The sequence below is a fragment of the Camelus dromedarius genome, chromosome X, assembly GCF_036321535.1.
Source record: "Camelus dromedarius isolate mCamDro1 chromosome X, mCamDro1.pat, whole genome shotgun sequence".
In the NCBI taxonomy this organism is placed as follows: Eukaryota; Metazoa; Chordata; class Mammalia; order Artiodactyla; family Camelidae; genus Camelus; species Camelus dromedarius.
The window spans coordinates 60,624,128-60,641,496 of NC_087472.1; the positions used below are offsets into that span (position 1 = coordinate 60,624,128).

The 17,369-nt window shown below is 42.3% G+C and overlaps 1 protein-coding gene across 6 annotated transcripts in view; it reads right to left on the reverse strand.

Moving 5' to 3' along the window:
- The window catches only part of DLG3 (discs large MAGUK scaffold protein 3), a 51,556-nt gene that overhangs the window by 15,495 nt on the left and 18,692 nt on the right, over positions 1-17,369 (reverse strand). For all 6 annotated transcript variants that reach the window (XM_064483076.1, XM_064483075.1, XM_064483074.1 and 3 more), the window contains one exon: positions 8,737-8,851. In XM_064483076.1, the coding sequence (XP_064339146.1) occupies positions 8,737-8,851 (115 nt within the window). The remainder of the gene's footprint in view (positions 1-8,736; positions 8,852-17,369) is intronic.

The window sequence follows — 17,369 nt, forward strand, 5'->3', positions numbered from 1 at the left end:
GATTCTGTCTGATTAATTCTGAGTGAGCAATACTGAACAACAGAATGGACAATGCTTTTTTTAAACTATGATTTTGTTAAAGACATAGCAGCATGGTATTTGAATTTGCAATTCTGAACTACTCAACTGATCATTCTCTGTTGAGAACGTAAAAGGTGAATTAACAAGAATTTCCTTTTCTATCAATTGGAACTGCAAATGTGAAAAGAGCTTCAAACATTGGAGCCTCAAAGGTCATTTCATCCCATTTCCTATCTAATAAAGGAAACTCCTTTGATATTCTCTAAGTTTCTTTCCAGCACAAGCATTTAATGAGTCCGAGTCTTTCCCAGGTCTTCTCTACCAGGCTAAACATTCCTAATTCCTCCAACAGCCCTTTCATCGTCATGATCTTGATTTGTTTTCCAAATCCGTGATGTGGATTTTCTCTAAATCTACTTTGTCTCTCTTCCTGCTGAAATTTTGTTTGACTAAGAGCTGGAAAACTTCCTCACAGAAAACGAAAACCAGTCCCAGATACACACAGGGCCTTATCTAGAGTTGTATGGTGGGCAACTCAGACCAGGGCTCTTAAATCTCAGAAAAATTTCGTGAGGTTTAAGTCACAATCACATTAAAAAAAAAAAGGTAACTCTCCACTTGGTTACATCTGAAAAATACCTTTCTTCTGTTATTTAAACATTCACTAAGTCTACTTAGGGGCATTGTGTTTGCTAGATGGGAGATACGGAAGCAAAATCAGTCTTGGTCTTGTGAAGCATGCTACCTGACAGAGCGTGTTATACGGAGGCACAAAGGCAGGACAAGCCTAAAAGCCTTCAGAGGGAGCACAGGTCATATCTAGGTTGGGGAAGCTATGAGGAGGTGTTGACTTTTCAACTGGGCCTCAACGAAGGTTCAGGATTTCAAATGATAGAGATGGGGAGAGGCACTTCCCGCTAGAGGGAACAGCGTGAGCAGAGGCTTAGAGGCAAGCAGCACAGGGTGTGTGCCAGGGTCAGTAGCACCTGTATTTGGCCACACCACGGGGGACTGGGGAGAGCGGCAGGCCAGGGCCTGCCTGCGGGCAGCCTGGAGTCTAGCTAAGGGGTCTGGCATTCACATAGGAGGCCCTATGTGACCAACTTCATCGCCTCAGCTTTTTTTTTTTTTTTAATCATTACCAGGTTAAACTTTCAGGTGGAAAGTAATCCAGTAAAAAAGAACAGGCCTGAGCAGTAAAATCAAACCACCTTTCAAATGACATTATATTTCATGTAATCAGAAAAAGTAAGTAAACTAGGCCTTAATAAATTTTGAAAAAATACTGACTACCTACCCAAGATCTTTAAGGAGCATGCTAAACTGGGGTCATCCAGCAGTAACAGTTATCTCTTAGGAACAGGCTGGAAACCTAAGGAAGTGACTGGGATTGGTACCTTGTTACAAATGCCTCAGGTCAGGCTTGGTAGGAGGATCAAAGAGCACCTTTGTCCACAACATGGATATTTCTCCCGCTGGCCCCTTTTTATCCTTAGGGCAAGTAGTAGTGAAAGTCAAGGCAGTAACATACCACCCCTCTTAAATCAGACTGAACCACTGTCCTGGAAATCAAAAATCCTACACATGTAAGGCCCAACCTTTCAACCTGTGACTCAAACTGAGAGTAAGCAGGAAAAACAAAAGCAACACCTATTTGTCTCCAAGATACCTAAAGAGAGACTATAATTAACCACTCTGTCACCTTGGTCCCATTGTGTGTGTGAGCTTACTGACAAGATGGCATGTTGGGAGACTAGAAGCCTCAGAAACTCCTTATCCTTTCTGGATCTAGATAAAAAGAATTTCATGGAGACCTCCAAGTTAAGGACTGGTCAGGCCAGAGGGAACCACAATGTCAGGAGAGAACAAAGCTTACGGAAATATTACAATCCGCAGCCCAAGATCATAGTGAGTGGTCTACATAAAAGATTATTCTTCAACCCTGAATATATTCCTCCTTGGTTATGGCCATGTACCTCTGTGAAGCAAGGGAGAGCCAGATCTTAGGTTTTCCTGTAGTTTCTCAAACATCATGGCCAGACCAGAAAATACTGATTTATCTTAAGAGCAGGGTAAAGAGCATGGCCCAGGGAAAATGTGGCACATAAAAATAGAAAGTGGGCAATGAAGCCACCTTCCGGAGCCAAGTCACACCAGCACGGAACGCAGATGCTCAGTTCGCAGGGTCTGCAGGTTGGAGTTCCTGAGCGAAGCTTCAGCACGGCAGCTTTAAATGCCACTGCCTCTCTTCCTAAGGAGAAAGAATTGCCAAAGGTCTTGAAAGATATGTTGCTTAAGTGGTGACCTTTCAAACGGTATCTCCTAAGAGCTGCCCACAGGGATGATGCATGTGCTCTGAGGGACTTTGCCTAATCTTCCTTTCAGCCAAAGCAGAAATATAATCAGCTCAAAGTAAACAGATTACCAGGCCAAAGTCTCTGCAGTTCAGGTCCTAAATTTTAAAGTTTGGGTCTGAAAGATCCAGAGAAATCGTAAGCACCTGGCTGGGCTACGCTGGTGTCTTAGTGAACAGGAGTGCAAAGAAAATGGCAACTTCCAAGGAAACTGGTCAGACAGGTTTCTCAAAGCCAAGTAAACAACACCACTTCAGCACTATAGCCTCAGAGGCAAGGCGCTGCTTCCATTCGCTCCCCTACTAGCATGCCCACCTCTCTGCCTGTGGCTCCAGCCATCTGTCTGGCCTGGGAGGCCCTGGCTGTCCCCTTGTGCCCTCAGCGGCTCCTCTGAAGCCCAACCCTTCAAGTCCCACCCTTCTCCGTGAACCTGCCCACTCCAAATTTCCTCCTTCCAAATTCATACTAGGTATTTAGCAGTGACTTTCCTTTATATTTTCTATTTATTACTATTTAACACTTGCAGGTTTTTTAATCATTCATCTTGTATACCTTTCGGGGAAGCCCTCTGAGGACTGAGGTCATGTCTGATGCTCGTGAATGCTGGATGAGACCAGGCGGCGGCAAGGAACACAGAACACCCTCCCAGTTACTATCCCTCAGACTGGTCTTCCCTCCCATATCAGCTGGAGTCTAAGACATAACTTTCTTCCTTTGGTCAGTATTATGCACTGAATGTCTGTGTGCCTCCCACCCCCAAAATCCGTATGTTGAAGCCCTAACCCACGATGTGATGGTAACTGGAGGTGGGGCCTTTGGGAGATAATTAGGTTTAGATGAGGTCACGAGGGAGAGGCCCTCATCATAGCATTAGTGCCTTTATGAGAAGAGAAAGAAACAGGAGACACTGCTCTCTCTCCTCACAACACATGCAAGAAAAGGCCACGTGAGGACACAGCAATGAGGTAGTCATCTACAAGCCAGGAGTGGGGGGGGGGGGGCTCACTAGTTACCTGAATTTGCTGGCACCTAGAACTTGGATTTCCCAGCCTCCAGAACTGCAAGAAATAAATCTCTGTTGTTCAAGCCGCTCAGCCTGTGGTATCTGTTATAGCAGACTGAGCTGCCTGAAATAGAAAATACTGGATAAAGGGCACATATTACTTGAAAACTGAGCAGCCCTTCCCTTGCCTGGTCCATCTAAAGCATGTATGGAGAGCTATAAAGCAGCAGTCATTCAGCGGCCCTTGACCTTAGTGCGAGAGTTAAAATTTCTAGCATCTTCTAAAGAGCAATTCAAAAGCCCAAACTTGAGTACTCAGGTAGACACAAGATGGGTCATTGCACAAGAGGAACAAATGCACCTGGCAGCAAGTCGGTCTCCGTGGCACACCTTGAATAAGGAACATGGAGAGCGGGGAGGGCACCTTTCTCCTTTAGTCTTCCTCAAAGTAGTCTGGCCTTCGAGGACAATTATGAAGTCAGAGGGGCATTCACAGACCTACAATGTGTGAATGTTTGGGGTTCACAGCACCTGTTGGATCAGCTGAGGGGATTATGAGCACAGGTCCAGGACTGGTGTTTGGGGTATAAGATGTAGCAACAGGCACTTTCTGAATCACTGATACAGGAAAACTCTGCCCCACCCTCTGGTAGCCCCAAATACTACATAAATTGTTGTTGCTTTTTAAGATGCAGATTATCACCACTCCCAAATTCTGTCAGATAGTGAAGCCTGCCACTATTACCTCACTGGCATCTTAATCAATTATTGAAACTCATTAAAGAACAAGAGAAAGTATGGCTCCTCCAAGCACCACCCTCAGCTAAGCACACGGTAGCTGCACAATTAATGTCTACAGCTTGTTGGCAAGAAGGAGCATCTTCCAGCCTTCTTTGATGACCAAGCCAATATTTCTGACACTGTTTCTTGAATCAGGACTGCAGATGCCCCAACATGATTTCCTTCCTAGAGCGGGAAGAAGACGGGAATGGCAGATGGCCAGTCGGAAGGCCAGGACTCCCAAAACGCCTGATGCTGTCCTGTGGCTGCAAAGAAGGCAGCCAGGCTAGCTGGAACAGACTTTCAAAAGCTATTTCTACAAATGTACTATCAAGCCTCTTAGCAACCTTTGGAGTATAAGGTCTTTTGTTCATTCATTCAATAAACAGATAAACAAAATGAAATAAAACATGAGTGTAGAACGTGGTGGTCTCTGGAACTCTAACCTACCCTGTGTCTTTTTACTACCTTCACATCAGTCTGAATGGCCTGAATTAAATATCTAGCCGCCTTGACCCTGAGCAAAAGGCTCAACCAAGGCATACTCTGTGGACTTTTCCAATGTGGAAGGCAAATTAACCAGCAGAGCAAAGGCCCTAGACTGGGCAGAAAGAGGGGCTCTGCTCACCCTGCCTATACTGTTTAAGAAATGATTCTAGTACTGTGAAGGGTGGGGAAAGCCTTCCCATTAAGTCACTAGTGACTTTAAAACTCAGTTTTGCTTTCCAAACACTGTTCTCTTTCCTTCTTCCTCCTGTTCCCCACCCCACAAACCCCATCTCCCCTGTGGTTAGTGCAGCTGCAGCTCCCTGGGGCTTCACCTGCTATACAGCCTCAGTGCAGCTGCAAGAGGGTGTTATTTGCTTCAAATAGCTTTGCCGCCCTGTGCACACCAGAGGAGGACAGAGACTCAGGGGAAGGGAAGGGAAGAGAAGCATGTCACAAGGGGAAACAACGGCAAACAGAATTATAGGTGAAAGCCCACTGAAAAGGGTTCCTTCATGTAAACCACCTGCTGCTCAGTATCTTCTGCGTAGATAGCAAGCTGCTGGAGGGCAGGAACCACACCTACTGACTCCATGAATCTACCGCCACAACCATGCCCAAGTTCTCAGACCTGTGCTTTACTGCTTTCCATGCGGCAGGAGCTAAATTACGTGTAATGTTCAACTGTTCGAGTGAAACAGAAATAAATGTCTATTGTGATACACAAGTGGTCATTCCTGAGTTTTCTGATTATTGTTAAAAACATACATTTTCCCAAACCTGGTGAATCCAAATCGATAGGAGACTGGGAATCTGCATTTTCACTAGCACGCCAGCGGATGCCTATCAGTCAGCAAGTTTGGGAAATGCTGAAAGAACCACATTCTACAGTCAGAGCAACCAGGTTCAAATTCTAGTTTTGGAACTTCTTAGATGTCAAACTGGAGTCTCAGTTCTCTCACCTGCAAAATGAGAAGAATAATGTCTACTTTGTAGCATTATTAAAAGGATTTTAAAAGCAGTTTAAAGAGAATAACAAAGGTCCTAACGCAGAGCAAGTGTTCCCTAAACGTTTGTTTCCCTTCATTATGAAGACACTGGGGACTACTGAAAGCCTCTTGAGCAGATGTGTCCAGGTTGTTGTTCTAGCTTCAACCGGCTCTACAACACCCAGACAAATGGCTGCCCAGGCTCTTTTGTAACACGTCCAGTGACAAAAGATCACATTTACTATCTCCGGAAGCAGTCCATTCCATTTTCAGATAATTTTAATCATTAGCTCTTTTTTCGTTATGTTGACCTGAGATCTGCCTTGGGTGACAGAACAAATCTAATCCCTTTTCCACATGATAAGGTGATGCAATTAACTTTGATAAGGAAAGTGAGGAGTAGGTGTGGAGGGGGGCTTCCATTTGGAACACACTGCTTGTCTATGGGCACTGGGAGGACAGCTGCAGGCATGTGTCCAGCAAGTCGTTGATATGCAGATCTGAAGTTCAGTAAAGAGGTCAGAGATGTCATTTACTCGATGACAGGATTTGAAGCTGTGAAAATAAATGAACTTGCCATTTATGGGGCAAAGCTAATGAAAGGTATTGAGAAATGATCAGCAACGTAGAAAGAGAGCCTTTAAAGAAGAAAGCAGGTAATTCATGGGAACAAATGTGGTGAAGAGGTCAGACCAATGGCAGAGAATCAGCAAACCAGTCACTGAATTTGACGACTAAGTGGTCACTGCTGATCCCTAACAGAGCCTTCTGGAGTTGCTTGGAACCACACCACCATGCTGAAAAGCAGATACACACCTCCTTTCCTACTGAAAGAGAGTCAATTTGAAGAAACAGCTGCAGCAAATACAGACGACTGCAACATTTCCCAACCTTGGATGCTAAGGCGGGTTTCTCTAAATATCCTATCTTTTGGGGAAACATTGCCTAGTACAATCTCTCTTGGAGATTAATCACAGTAAAGAACCCTATTTTCCTGTTTAATCCTGCATTTGCCCAACTTACTGAGCCGATTTTTCACACAATACTTAACATTTTGAGGAACTAGCGTTCCCTGGCACATAAGTTGACAAATGTAAGCAGAATAAGAGAGACAACAGTTTAAGGGACTATTGGTATAAGGGAATTTTTTCTTTTCCTTTAAGAATGGAATAAACTTGAATATTTTAAAATGCTGAGCAAAAGGAAGCCAGTGTAAAGTTAAAAGAAAAAGTCCAAAAAGAGGCACAAAAGGGAATAGAGCGAGCCAGGCTCCAGAAGAGGGTAAGCTTAGTGAAGGACTTTAGCTCACTGCTTTAGCCATAAAACATTATTTCCCTTGATTAAGTCTAGTGATAACAAATGCCCACTATTCTAAACCATATTTACTTGGATGTTATCTACGTAAGGTTAAGGGCAGATGATATAAACTGTATAAACTGATTCACTAGAAACAGAGTGCAGTCTCCACCCTCCTCCCCAGAATTAGACAGAATGTATCCCTTGCAAGGACCAGAGAAGGGTGTTCCAGGTCTTCCAGGTTGGGAGCTAATGCCCCACTCCCCTGCCCAAGCAGGGAGAGCTCTAGCACAGGATAGGCGGAGAGGGGAAATCTAAAAATAAAGCTCTCCAAAGAAACTGTCTTGCCTAAAGAGCAGCTTCCCACGCACACTGGAGTGCCACATCTGCGGGGGCTGGAAGCACAGGAACGGAACAATCCTGACCAAATCACGTAAGTATTACCCTTTTGCGGGCAGCATATTTCTGATTCCCTGCATTGGCACCCCAGTGTCTAGGCTGCAGACCCAGAGCAAGGGCTTAGTGACAGAAAACAGGAAACTGAGAAGATCACTAGTGACTAGTCCAGCCTTCCTCCCGCTCTCCTCTCTTTACAGCAAATGTGAAGAAAGCTGCTCTCAACACACAGGGAGTCGAGCAGAGGGTTCATCTTAGAAAATAACCATGAAGGGTTCTAGTGGGCTTCAGGCTCGAAGCTGGGCTCCCTTGGCTCCTCTCCCTGCAGGAGGCTCAGGGACTAGCAACTGAGGAAAAAGAAAATCAAGCACTGAAAGAAGAACTGCAGTTAGCACGTACATGGGTTGGTTCTCATCATCTCAAACCCCAAGGACAGAGCAGATGTCACGTTGCCAGGTAACTGGCAAATGTAGCCTCCCCTCCCAACCTCTCAGCAGGTATCAACCTCCCCACCCAAGCATTAAACACACACACACACACACACACACGGCTCAGTGGAGTAATCCCACCACCTCTTTCTCAGAGGATTTTAACCTTTACAATGTACTCGCCCTGACTGTTGGAGTTTTGCCAAGAAGCTCAGGCAGGAAGAAGGAAACTACCTCTATTTCTAGGAGGAGTCCATAGTGTTCATTTAGCAGTCCAACTCCCCAAGAGGTTTGTACCTTGACCTGAGAAAGTATTATAATGTGTCTCAAAGGTCAGAAGCTCAACCTTGGACAGTATCAGGATAGCTTTCAGCAGCAATACATTCAATGCTATATAGCCGTTCCCTCCACCCACCCTTCCTGAGGAAGGTCCACCATCCCATCCCATGTCCCATGATTCAGATACAGCAGACCAGTGCAGCAGGGAGCGAGGAAACAAAATTGAAAACAAACAAAAAAACCAGAATGCAACAACCTGTAAGTTCTTTGGTCTTTTAAAAGAGACCCTGTACCAGAACACAATGATAGCTGATGTGCTTGGATACAAATTCTGATGTCTATTATGCATATGTGGAAGGGGGAATGCCAAGTTTCCCCTCAAATCACAGATTGCAAGCAAAGTACTTTGAACATTTGAGTGCTATTTGAATGCTGACTAGCAACAATCACCCAACAGTCTTTTACAATTAGAGCAAACTGAAATTTTCCCGTACTGAGTCATTCATGAACGAAAAGGAAGAAGCCAGCTCACAAAAGGGAGGAGATACTGACCATAAAGTACACAACCTGAGCATACAGTGCAAAGTGTTGTTTTAGTACTGGGAGTACACCCTCCCTACCCCACTAATTAAACAAAAAGGGCTGGGTTGGCACGAAGCTCCCCTAGTGCAGCACAAGGCCTGGTGCTCCAAAGTGAGACTTACCTGACATACAAGGACCTCTTCTCGCTCGTCCGGAGGGACCCAGACCCAGAGCTCATGCTGCTGTTCATCATTTGTTCTCGCAAGTCATGTATCTTCGATTCAAAGCGACTGTACTCTGTCAGGGAGACAAGGGAAAGGACAGGGAAGAATGAACCCAAGAAGCTGCACTGGGCCTGCATGCCAGAGGCCAAAGAGCCGGGAGCACCCCTGGCTTCAAAGCAGCCAGAGCCAGCCCAGTCAATCTTTGCTTTGATAAGCAGAGTCCCTCCTCCAAGCACAGAAAGACAGATTCCTCTCCACCTCCACGGTAATAGAAGGAAAAGGAAAGAATACACCTGAAAAAGGAGTAACATTTGGACATATCAAATGGAAAAAGCTTTTTATCTGCCTTGAAATCTCACTGACCCTTAAAAAAAGTAACAACTGGAAAAAGGTTCCAGTGCAGCCTTCATAAATCTTTAGAGCAGGCACTAAGGCCCAGGGAGAGCAGATGGGAAAGGAGACTTTCCCAAAAAGTGGATTGCAGAGAACAGATGGCCCTGAGATGCAGGGTGGAGGGGCAGGAAAAGACCTGAGGCCATTATATCATTGTTAGGAAAAGAAGATGATTTGTTTCTAGATAATTTTTTTTGAGGGGGAAGACTGGAACACAGTACAAAGGTAAAAACAAACCTCACAATCAGATGAGAAGATCACAAAACTCTCCTGAATTATTTCCCTTTTAACAAACAGGGTCTTTGGCTTCAGTAACAATTAAACATTAAAACAGAAATTCTCCCAAACCTAGAAGCCTGCTGACACCTCTATGCTCCAAAATATCTAGTCAGTGGGGTCATAAGTCCACGCCTAAATCTATAACCCACTAACACCATCATAACAGCCTGAAAAAGCCTCATCACTCTGGAAAGGTGACTATGGGTTTATATCCAATTTAAGAAAACCTGACATAGGAAAATTAACTCTATCCATGTAATTACTATAAAAGGCTTTTTTAGGGCTACTTGGCTGTGACATTCTCCTAGTACACGTAAAATATGATATTCTCATTTACCACACACACACACACACACACACTCACACATTTTTCAAGTCTATAATTGCCACATAAAATAGGATATATCGAAGGCACAGGCTGTGAAAATGGTAGAAAACAGGCACACTTCATTATGACAAGCTGATTTTAAAGGAAGTCAAAATTTATACTAGGGGTTGAAGGCTGGGGAACTGCTTTACAAAACAAACAGATTTCTTGGGAAAAAGAATTCCACAAAAGCATTTTCATGCACCACAGAGGGCTGGCAAGAAGCATCCCCACCTAGTCTGTATGACTCTACAGGCAGAAAACAAAACACCTGTTCCAACACCTGACACTCCCCTTCCCTCAGCAAAGCAACCTGACCTTCAGCTGGGTATAAAGGGAAATACTAAGAAACCTAAAGGGGAGGGAATGGAGTTCTAATTCACACAAACATTCTCTTCTCAACAAAGTTTCTTTTTGTTCTCTGTGGTACCAATGAAACCAACTGGTTAAATTCATGTGCTCTTTCATTCATCATGCACTGGTGTTATGGTGATTTGTCCTCATTACCTACTCCCGTCCCTGAAATCCTGCAGAGAGCAGTTCAGTCACTGACTCACCCACTAAATGTTAGGGGAAAAAAAAGACACCAGCTGGACAATGTCCCTGTTCTGAGGGTTATAAGGCAACACATCAATATCAATAAGGCATCCCAATCTAAAGGTAGAGGGTGGTGATAGATCTGTCATAGAGCCCTGGCCTGCTCAAGAGCACAGCAGCAGGGCTGTCTACCTCTAGAGCCCGCCAAAGCGCGGGTCCCCTCCCAGGGCTTGGCCCCCCACCCTAGCCCTCTCTAGTTGGCTCTTTTCTGGCCCTCCTCCCCACTCACCCGCTATGAGTAGAACCGGGTGAGACAAAGAGATTTCTGACCAGGCAGCCCTTTCTTGCGCAAGCTAAGTAAAACACAGAAATATGCACTGAGCCCAGAAAAAAAATACACCAATCTATCCTTAAGCCATTTTCCCCCTCTCCCAACTTGTTTATATATTCCCTTCTTTGGAATTGACTTGCCTACTGAACTCCAACTTAGCAGTAGGTCATGGCAGTTGCTTAGTAACTACATTTCTTTAAAAACCCTTTAAAAAACAACCACCAAACCACCATTTCCTCAAAGCTCCTAATCCAAGGTTGATAAGGCTGGGCCAGAGGGCCCACTTAAAATAGACTACTGAAAGAGAATAAGGCTATTGCTTTAAGGAATCTACTTTCTGTTTTCTATTTGCTACTAAGCCTTCAAGTCTATTAAATTGTGTTTTATTCACTTTTCCCTCATTCAGATGATCCCCTTAGAGTTCAAGCTGCTCATCAGTCTCTTGCTATTATTTGTGGAGTTGCCTAGTGTTCCGTAGGCACAGAGTAGCCTCTGAATAAATGATTGTGTGGTAAACAAGGAGCAAATTAGAATAGTGTGCCCAAGTTGACCCTTCTGTTCTCAAACTAATAAACCTAATGGTTTATTTAACTGATGGCTGCCAGCTTCACTGAAGATTTGGAAAGGTAGTTAAAAAGTATTCCCATTTACTTTTGTTTCCAAGGTTAATTGTTGGGAGGAACTGGGGTATATATTTTTTAAATACCTTTTTGGAATGTTAATAATCCACACTGAGCATCTGATTAACAGACTTTGTTTATAACAAAAAAAAATAATTCTAACAAAAAACTGTTTAGAATAGTCTTTAGATAGTACCTCATCTTAATATTAGAGGCATGGCGATTTTCCAAGGACAAAAGTTTCACTTAGAAAGCATCTGAATTCTAAGACCTCACAATTTGCCAATGCCTCTCTACCCCTTCCACTCATAACTAACAAAGCCATTGTTGGAAGGCATCTCCTAAACCTGCATCATAGACTAGGAAACCCACCAGATCAACCTCTAATCCAAAGAGCTCACTTCAACATATTACTAAAATCTCAAGTATACTAAACTGTGCTTTATATTCATTTTTTCCCATTCAGATGAACCCAACCATTTGTGATCCACAAAGATATCCACAGTGAGTCATTGCTCCCTCCTTGTCTTTACTAATCATAGAGAAACAAGAAGCCAGGGGAACAATCAGACGTCATTCCCTAAAACAGGGTTTCCTCACTGACCACCTGGGGTGCCTCTGAAAGATCAGGATTTTGGCCCCTACCCATACACACTCAGAACCTACTGAGTGGGCCCAGGAATCTGTATTTTTTAACAAGCATCAAGGTGATTCTGATGCCCAATAAAGTTTGAAACTGCTGGTCTTGATTACAAAATTGGGTTTTGTTTTGTTTTGTTAGTTCATGGGGGCGGGGGGGGGGGGGGGAGGCAAGTATCCTGCAATCTGTCTCAAAAGGAAGGTAGGGCAAGAGGGCTGGAAAGCTCTCAAATAATCTTGTTTTGGCAAATCCCATGGGAAAAGAAAGTGCTAAAGAGGCCTCTGTCCAATATGCCTGCAAAGAAAGCTGATGAGTTTACGTTTTTTTAAATTATAAAAGTGGTATATGATTTTTTTAAATCTTTTAACTTTTTTTTGGACATTCCTGTATCATTTACCCATCCCACTACCCAGAAATAACCAGTTAGTATTTTTAGTATGTTATCTTTCCAGACTTACTTCCATGTATACATTGTTTATATACATACACTCACAACTCATATAGATTCACATGCATCTATTTTTTTCATTCTCTGATATATCATGGAAACCTATCCATGTCAGTAGAGATCTATCTCATTCTTTATAATAGCTGCATAGTATTCCTTATTATGGGATAGACCATAATTATTCAGTCATACCCCAACTGATATATTTAAATTGTTCATAATTTTTTAATACTGCAATCAATGCTGCACTGTATATTTGTATAAGTGCTTCTATAGCATAGATTCCTAGAAGTAAAAATGCAGGGTCAAATTATATGCACATTAAAAAATTTCATTGGCAGTACCAAACTGAACTTCAACATTCTGAAACCTTTATGATTGAAAGTGAGGACAAACTGCTATTCTAAAGCTTCCAGCAACTTTTCTGTTCCTGAAGAAGAGGCAGAATTTACCATTGAGGACAGATTGATCTTTTGTTTGGGGAGAAAGACTTTAACAAGCCTTTTGGTTATGCAAAAGCAAAGCCAAGATTGTATCCTGGAATAGACAAAGACAAAGAGGAAGCTCAAATGTTCTCTCTGCATAACCACAGGAAAAGTTGTCCTCCTATGGGCAGAGCTGCTGGTTCAGAGGGCTTGTCCTACCACCTATGTGACATTCTATCTACCTCTAGAAATGTCTACCTCTAGACTTGACCACTCTGCTTCCCCGTAATTGATAATTTCATGCCAAGCCTCCCTGGTACTGTAAACAACACCCTCCTTTCCCCTGTGCACAACTAGTGTTTCCTCAAGCTTTGCTGATGTTCTTCCTAATTGCTTCCTCAATCTATCTCCTTCTTTCTAACTTCCACTGTCATTGCCTCTTCATTTTTCTCATGACTATTTTATCTCTTGCCTTGATTTAGGTCACATCATGCCACCTTTTCTCTGGACCACTGCTGCCTTGCTCTAGCTGGTAGTCTGCCCCCGGACTCTCCAAACTCCATGCCAGCTTAAGATTCTTATTTGAAAAGCCTTCTTAAACTCCAACTTGTAGAGCCCTCCACCCCCACCCAAGTATCTATAATAACAGCAACTAAAGAATTTTAATATCTCAACTAAAATTTCAAAGACTGCTAAAGCCATTGTCCTGTCACTCCCCAGCCTATCTATCCCATCTCTCATTATACAGATCCTCTTTTGAGCTAGCCTGTCTGGAACCATTGAAAACAATTTGTTCATTCCTACGTGTTCTTCTCTTGTCCTGGAATTTCTTCCCCTGCCTGATACTGAACATCCTTTATGTCCTTCACCACCTTTCTTTCCTCACACCAGAAGTCTTACTCATTCATTTATTTATTCAAATGTTTACTGAATGTCTACTGTGTGCCCGGCATATGAGAGCTGCTGGGGATATAATGGTAATCAAACAGTTCTAGAAATTACAATAATGAAAGAAACAACTATTTAATTATAATTTTAATTAACTGCTATGAAGAAAATGCTAAGAGAGACTAACAGGCTGACCTAACCTATTGGAGGGTGAGGCATGGGAGGTGCCAACAAAGGCTTCCCTGAGGAAGTGGCATTTAAGCTGAGCCTTTAAAGATGAAGAGTTAGCCAGGGGTAGAGGGGTGGAAAAAGAAAGCATTTCAGGCAGAAGGAACAGCATATGTGAGGGTACAAAATGCCTGTATCACAAGGAAGTAAGGGGATACTGGCAGGAGATCAAACTAGGAAGGTAGAACAGGAGTCAAATTATACATGACTTTGTGGGCTATGGTAAGGATTTTTGCTTTTATCCTAAGAGTAACGGGAAGAAGTCTCTGAAAGATTTTAAGTAGAGGAATGACATGATGTGTATGTGTGCATGTATCACTTTGGCTATTTTGGACACAATAAGTGCAGTGCCTCACATGTAGATTTAGGTTTATTGACAGCAGAGGACCATGCTTGCTCTTTTTGCTAGCTTGTACAGCCCCTAGGGACCTCTGCTTTCACAGCACCCAAACTACCTAGCCCCCTAGCCTCTGCTAAAATATATTCAATGTTGGGAAGCTCTCTATTCCTTAATTGTTAGACAACACTATTCAAGAGAAAATTATTGGGTTAAGGTACATCTCTTTTGCTGGCTGGCTCTAACTTTAGTGTCTAAAATGGCATGAAACATGATGGATTCTCTTCTGCATAATTGTATGAAGGAACAGTTTAAAGAAAATCAAAGAGCTGGGAGATCCTGGAGCAGGTTCCAAGACTACTGAACAAGACTGAATAGAAGGTAGACTGTGAACAGGGGAAAGGCAAGTGATAGAAAGTTGGGGGCCAGATTATGCGTTGAGATAAAACTTTTCTTACTAGGCTTTGGGAACCACTACTTAAGTGTTTAAATAGGAAAGTGATACAATTAGAACTAGGTTTGGGGGGAGATTATTCTGAGAACATAATATAGAAAGGAGGACAGAGCAAAGCTAACAGAGACCATGAACCTATTCTACTAGTATAGACAGTGTCTTCAAAGGCCTGACATAGTACGGGGGCAACTGAGGACAGAAAAAAGAGGCAAGAATCAAGAAATATGCTAGAGCTAGAAGAGGGAAAAGTTGACATCTGATTGCATGTAGGGTGAGAAAGGATCAGAGGCAACCTCTTGAGTTTTTTCCTCAAAGACCAGGGAAAAGGTGGGATAATATCAGCCATAATAGAGAATGGTCATCATGTCCTCAAAATAAGTTCTCTCTTCTTTAAGCTAAATATTGTTACTTCCTTAACCATTTTTCATCTAACATGGTTTCCAGGCCCTCCACTACCTCTCCCTTTTTAAAATCTAGTGCCTAGAACTTGTGGTGATGTCATTTCCTTTACAAAACTATAAGCTCCTTGATGTGGTTTTTGTTTCCTTCTCAAAGTTTAGCATAGCAATCTGCACCCTTGTTGAGTCAACGATCTTTATTGAATGTGTTAACTCACTATAAAGATCCAAAACGACAAACCTGGACACTGTAATTCTCAAGTTCTGGCTTCTTGAGAACAAACGTAAGAAAAAAGAACACAAAGCCTTTCCCTTCCATCCACCCTAAAATGCTAAAAATTGAACAACAAAACCACAAACCACTTCTGCAAAACACTAACATATCAGAGGTTTCAAGAACTATTTAATAGCCTAATAAAGCATCAAAGCGGACTGAAACTACAATGCTCATTAACATGAAATGGACACATATCGAAGCCTCCAAATCCATCTCCCCTCTAAGACTTTGATCTCAAGTGTATCTACCTTGTTAATGACAGAAAAATTGTCTTCTCAAAATAAAAAAATGACATCTGTCATTAATTTGGAAAGCTGAAAGGGGCTCAGTTTCTCACCCATAGAAAGCTTATTTGATCCTATATGATTGTGCGTAGGAAAATGTTGTAAAGACACGAAACAAATGAAAACTACAAAGGGTACTTACTCTGCATGCAGGACAGAACTTATGGTTTGAATGAAGATATAAAAGGTAAATGCTCAAAAATAAAATAAAAGCCATGCCTACCAAATTTGGAAATGACAACAAAGCTGGGGAGATAACTGAAGGACATACTTCAGACACACAGATTCTGACAGGTAGGAACATTGGGAAGACACAAATAAAAATAGAGTAAAAGAGAGACATGTAACTTCCTGACCTTGAGTCCCCACACAAATACTGAGTAGGGAAGATAGTGCTGAATAATAGCACATGTCTTGGTTAGCTATCAACACAAAATAAATCAATAGCTGCCCAAAGGCTCATTTGTTCCTATGGAAGTGCAGGTGTTCAAATCTCACACTCATTCAGCCCTCATTTGCCATTGCTGAGCTGCCCTGAGCTCAGAGGAATCACACCATTGTGCAAATGTACAGAACTCATGAGAGAATCACAGATTTTGATGAGTATGAATTGTGTTTTAGGTTTCTATAGTTGCCTTTGGAGTGCAAATCCTCAGGACATGTGGATTACAAGCATCTGACCCAACAATATAGCTCATGTTTTTTTTTTTTAAAAAAATAGATGGAGCCAGAAGTAAAATAAGCCCATCAAGAAGATACCTGTCAGTGTGGAGGTTTAAGTATGTGAATCGCCAAATAACACATTTCTTGGAATCACAAACTTGTCTCTATAAAATAAAATGAAGCCTATTACTTGGGTTAGTTTCTAATTATGGGATCTACTATTTAAAGAATTTAACACCTCTAAAACTAGATAATTTCTCAGATCCCTTCTAATTTTGACATCATTATGATTTTAGGACCAAATCAACGAGGTCCATAAGGAATCAAACCTAAGACTAGTCTAATTTAAATTTTTAATACGATCTAGAAGGAAATCTTCACATCTGCAAGTAGTCTTAAACTCTTTGGCTAAAAAAAAATACCTATTTAAAGGCTGTAAATTGCAGGAAAAAATTAAGGCTATAGGAGAGGACAGAAAAGTGGCAAATAGGCCTCCATGTGGGCAAACATTGCCTGAAGAAAATTAATTTCAGCTCTACTTTTAGAACAATAGGCTTGGAACTATGACTAACCCAGAACAGAAACCTCGGAGTCATCATACTCTGGTACCTACACTATCACAATGTGCTTCCTCAGCCATACACACACATAGCCAGGGTTCCGGATAGCATCCTGATACTGAGAATAAAACAGAAAATAAGACATGCCATATCAGCACACCATAAAAGATTCCAGTTTATCCCTACTGACTGGATGTCTCTGTATCCCAAAAAGCTTAGTGAGGATGCAGGAAGGGTATTGAATGAAAGTGATATACTATATAAAAGTGCCATTACATTGAGCCAAGCCACCTGGTCTGAAACGAGTACAGTGAAAAATGATTTGATCTCAATATCAAGTTAAAAAAAACAGTTTTTCACAGAACCTTGCCATTGGTTCTTCTCACCTATTCCAGATCAGGAAAAAGCTTCAAATAGTGCCTTTTCTCTATTTCAAAAGATTCATATAGCATATTCAAATGC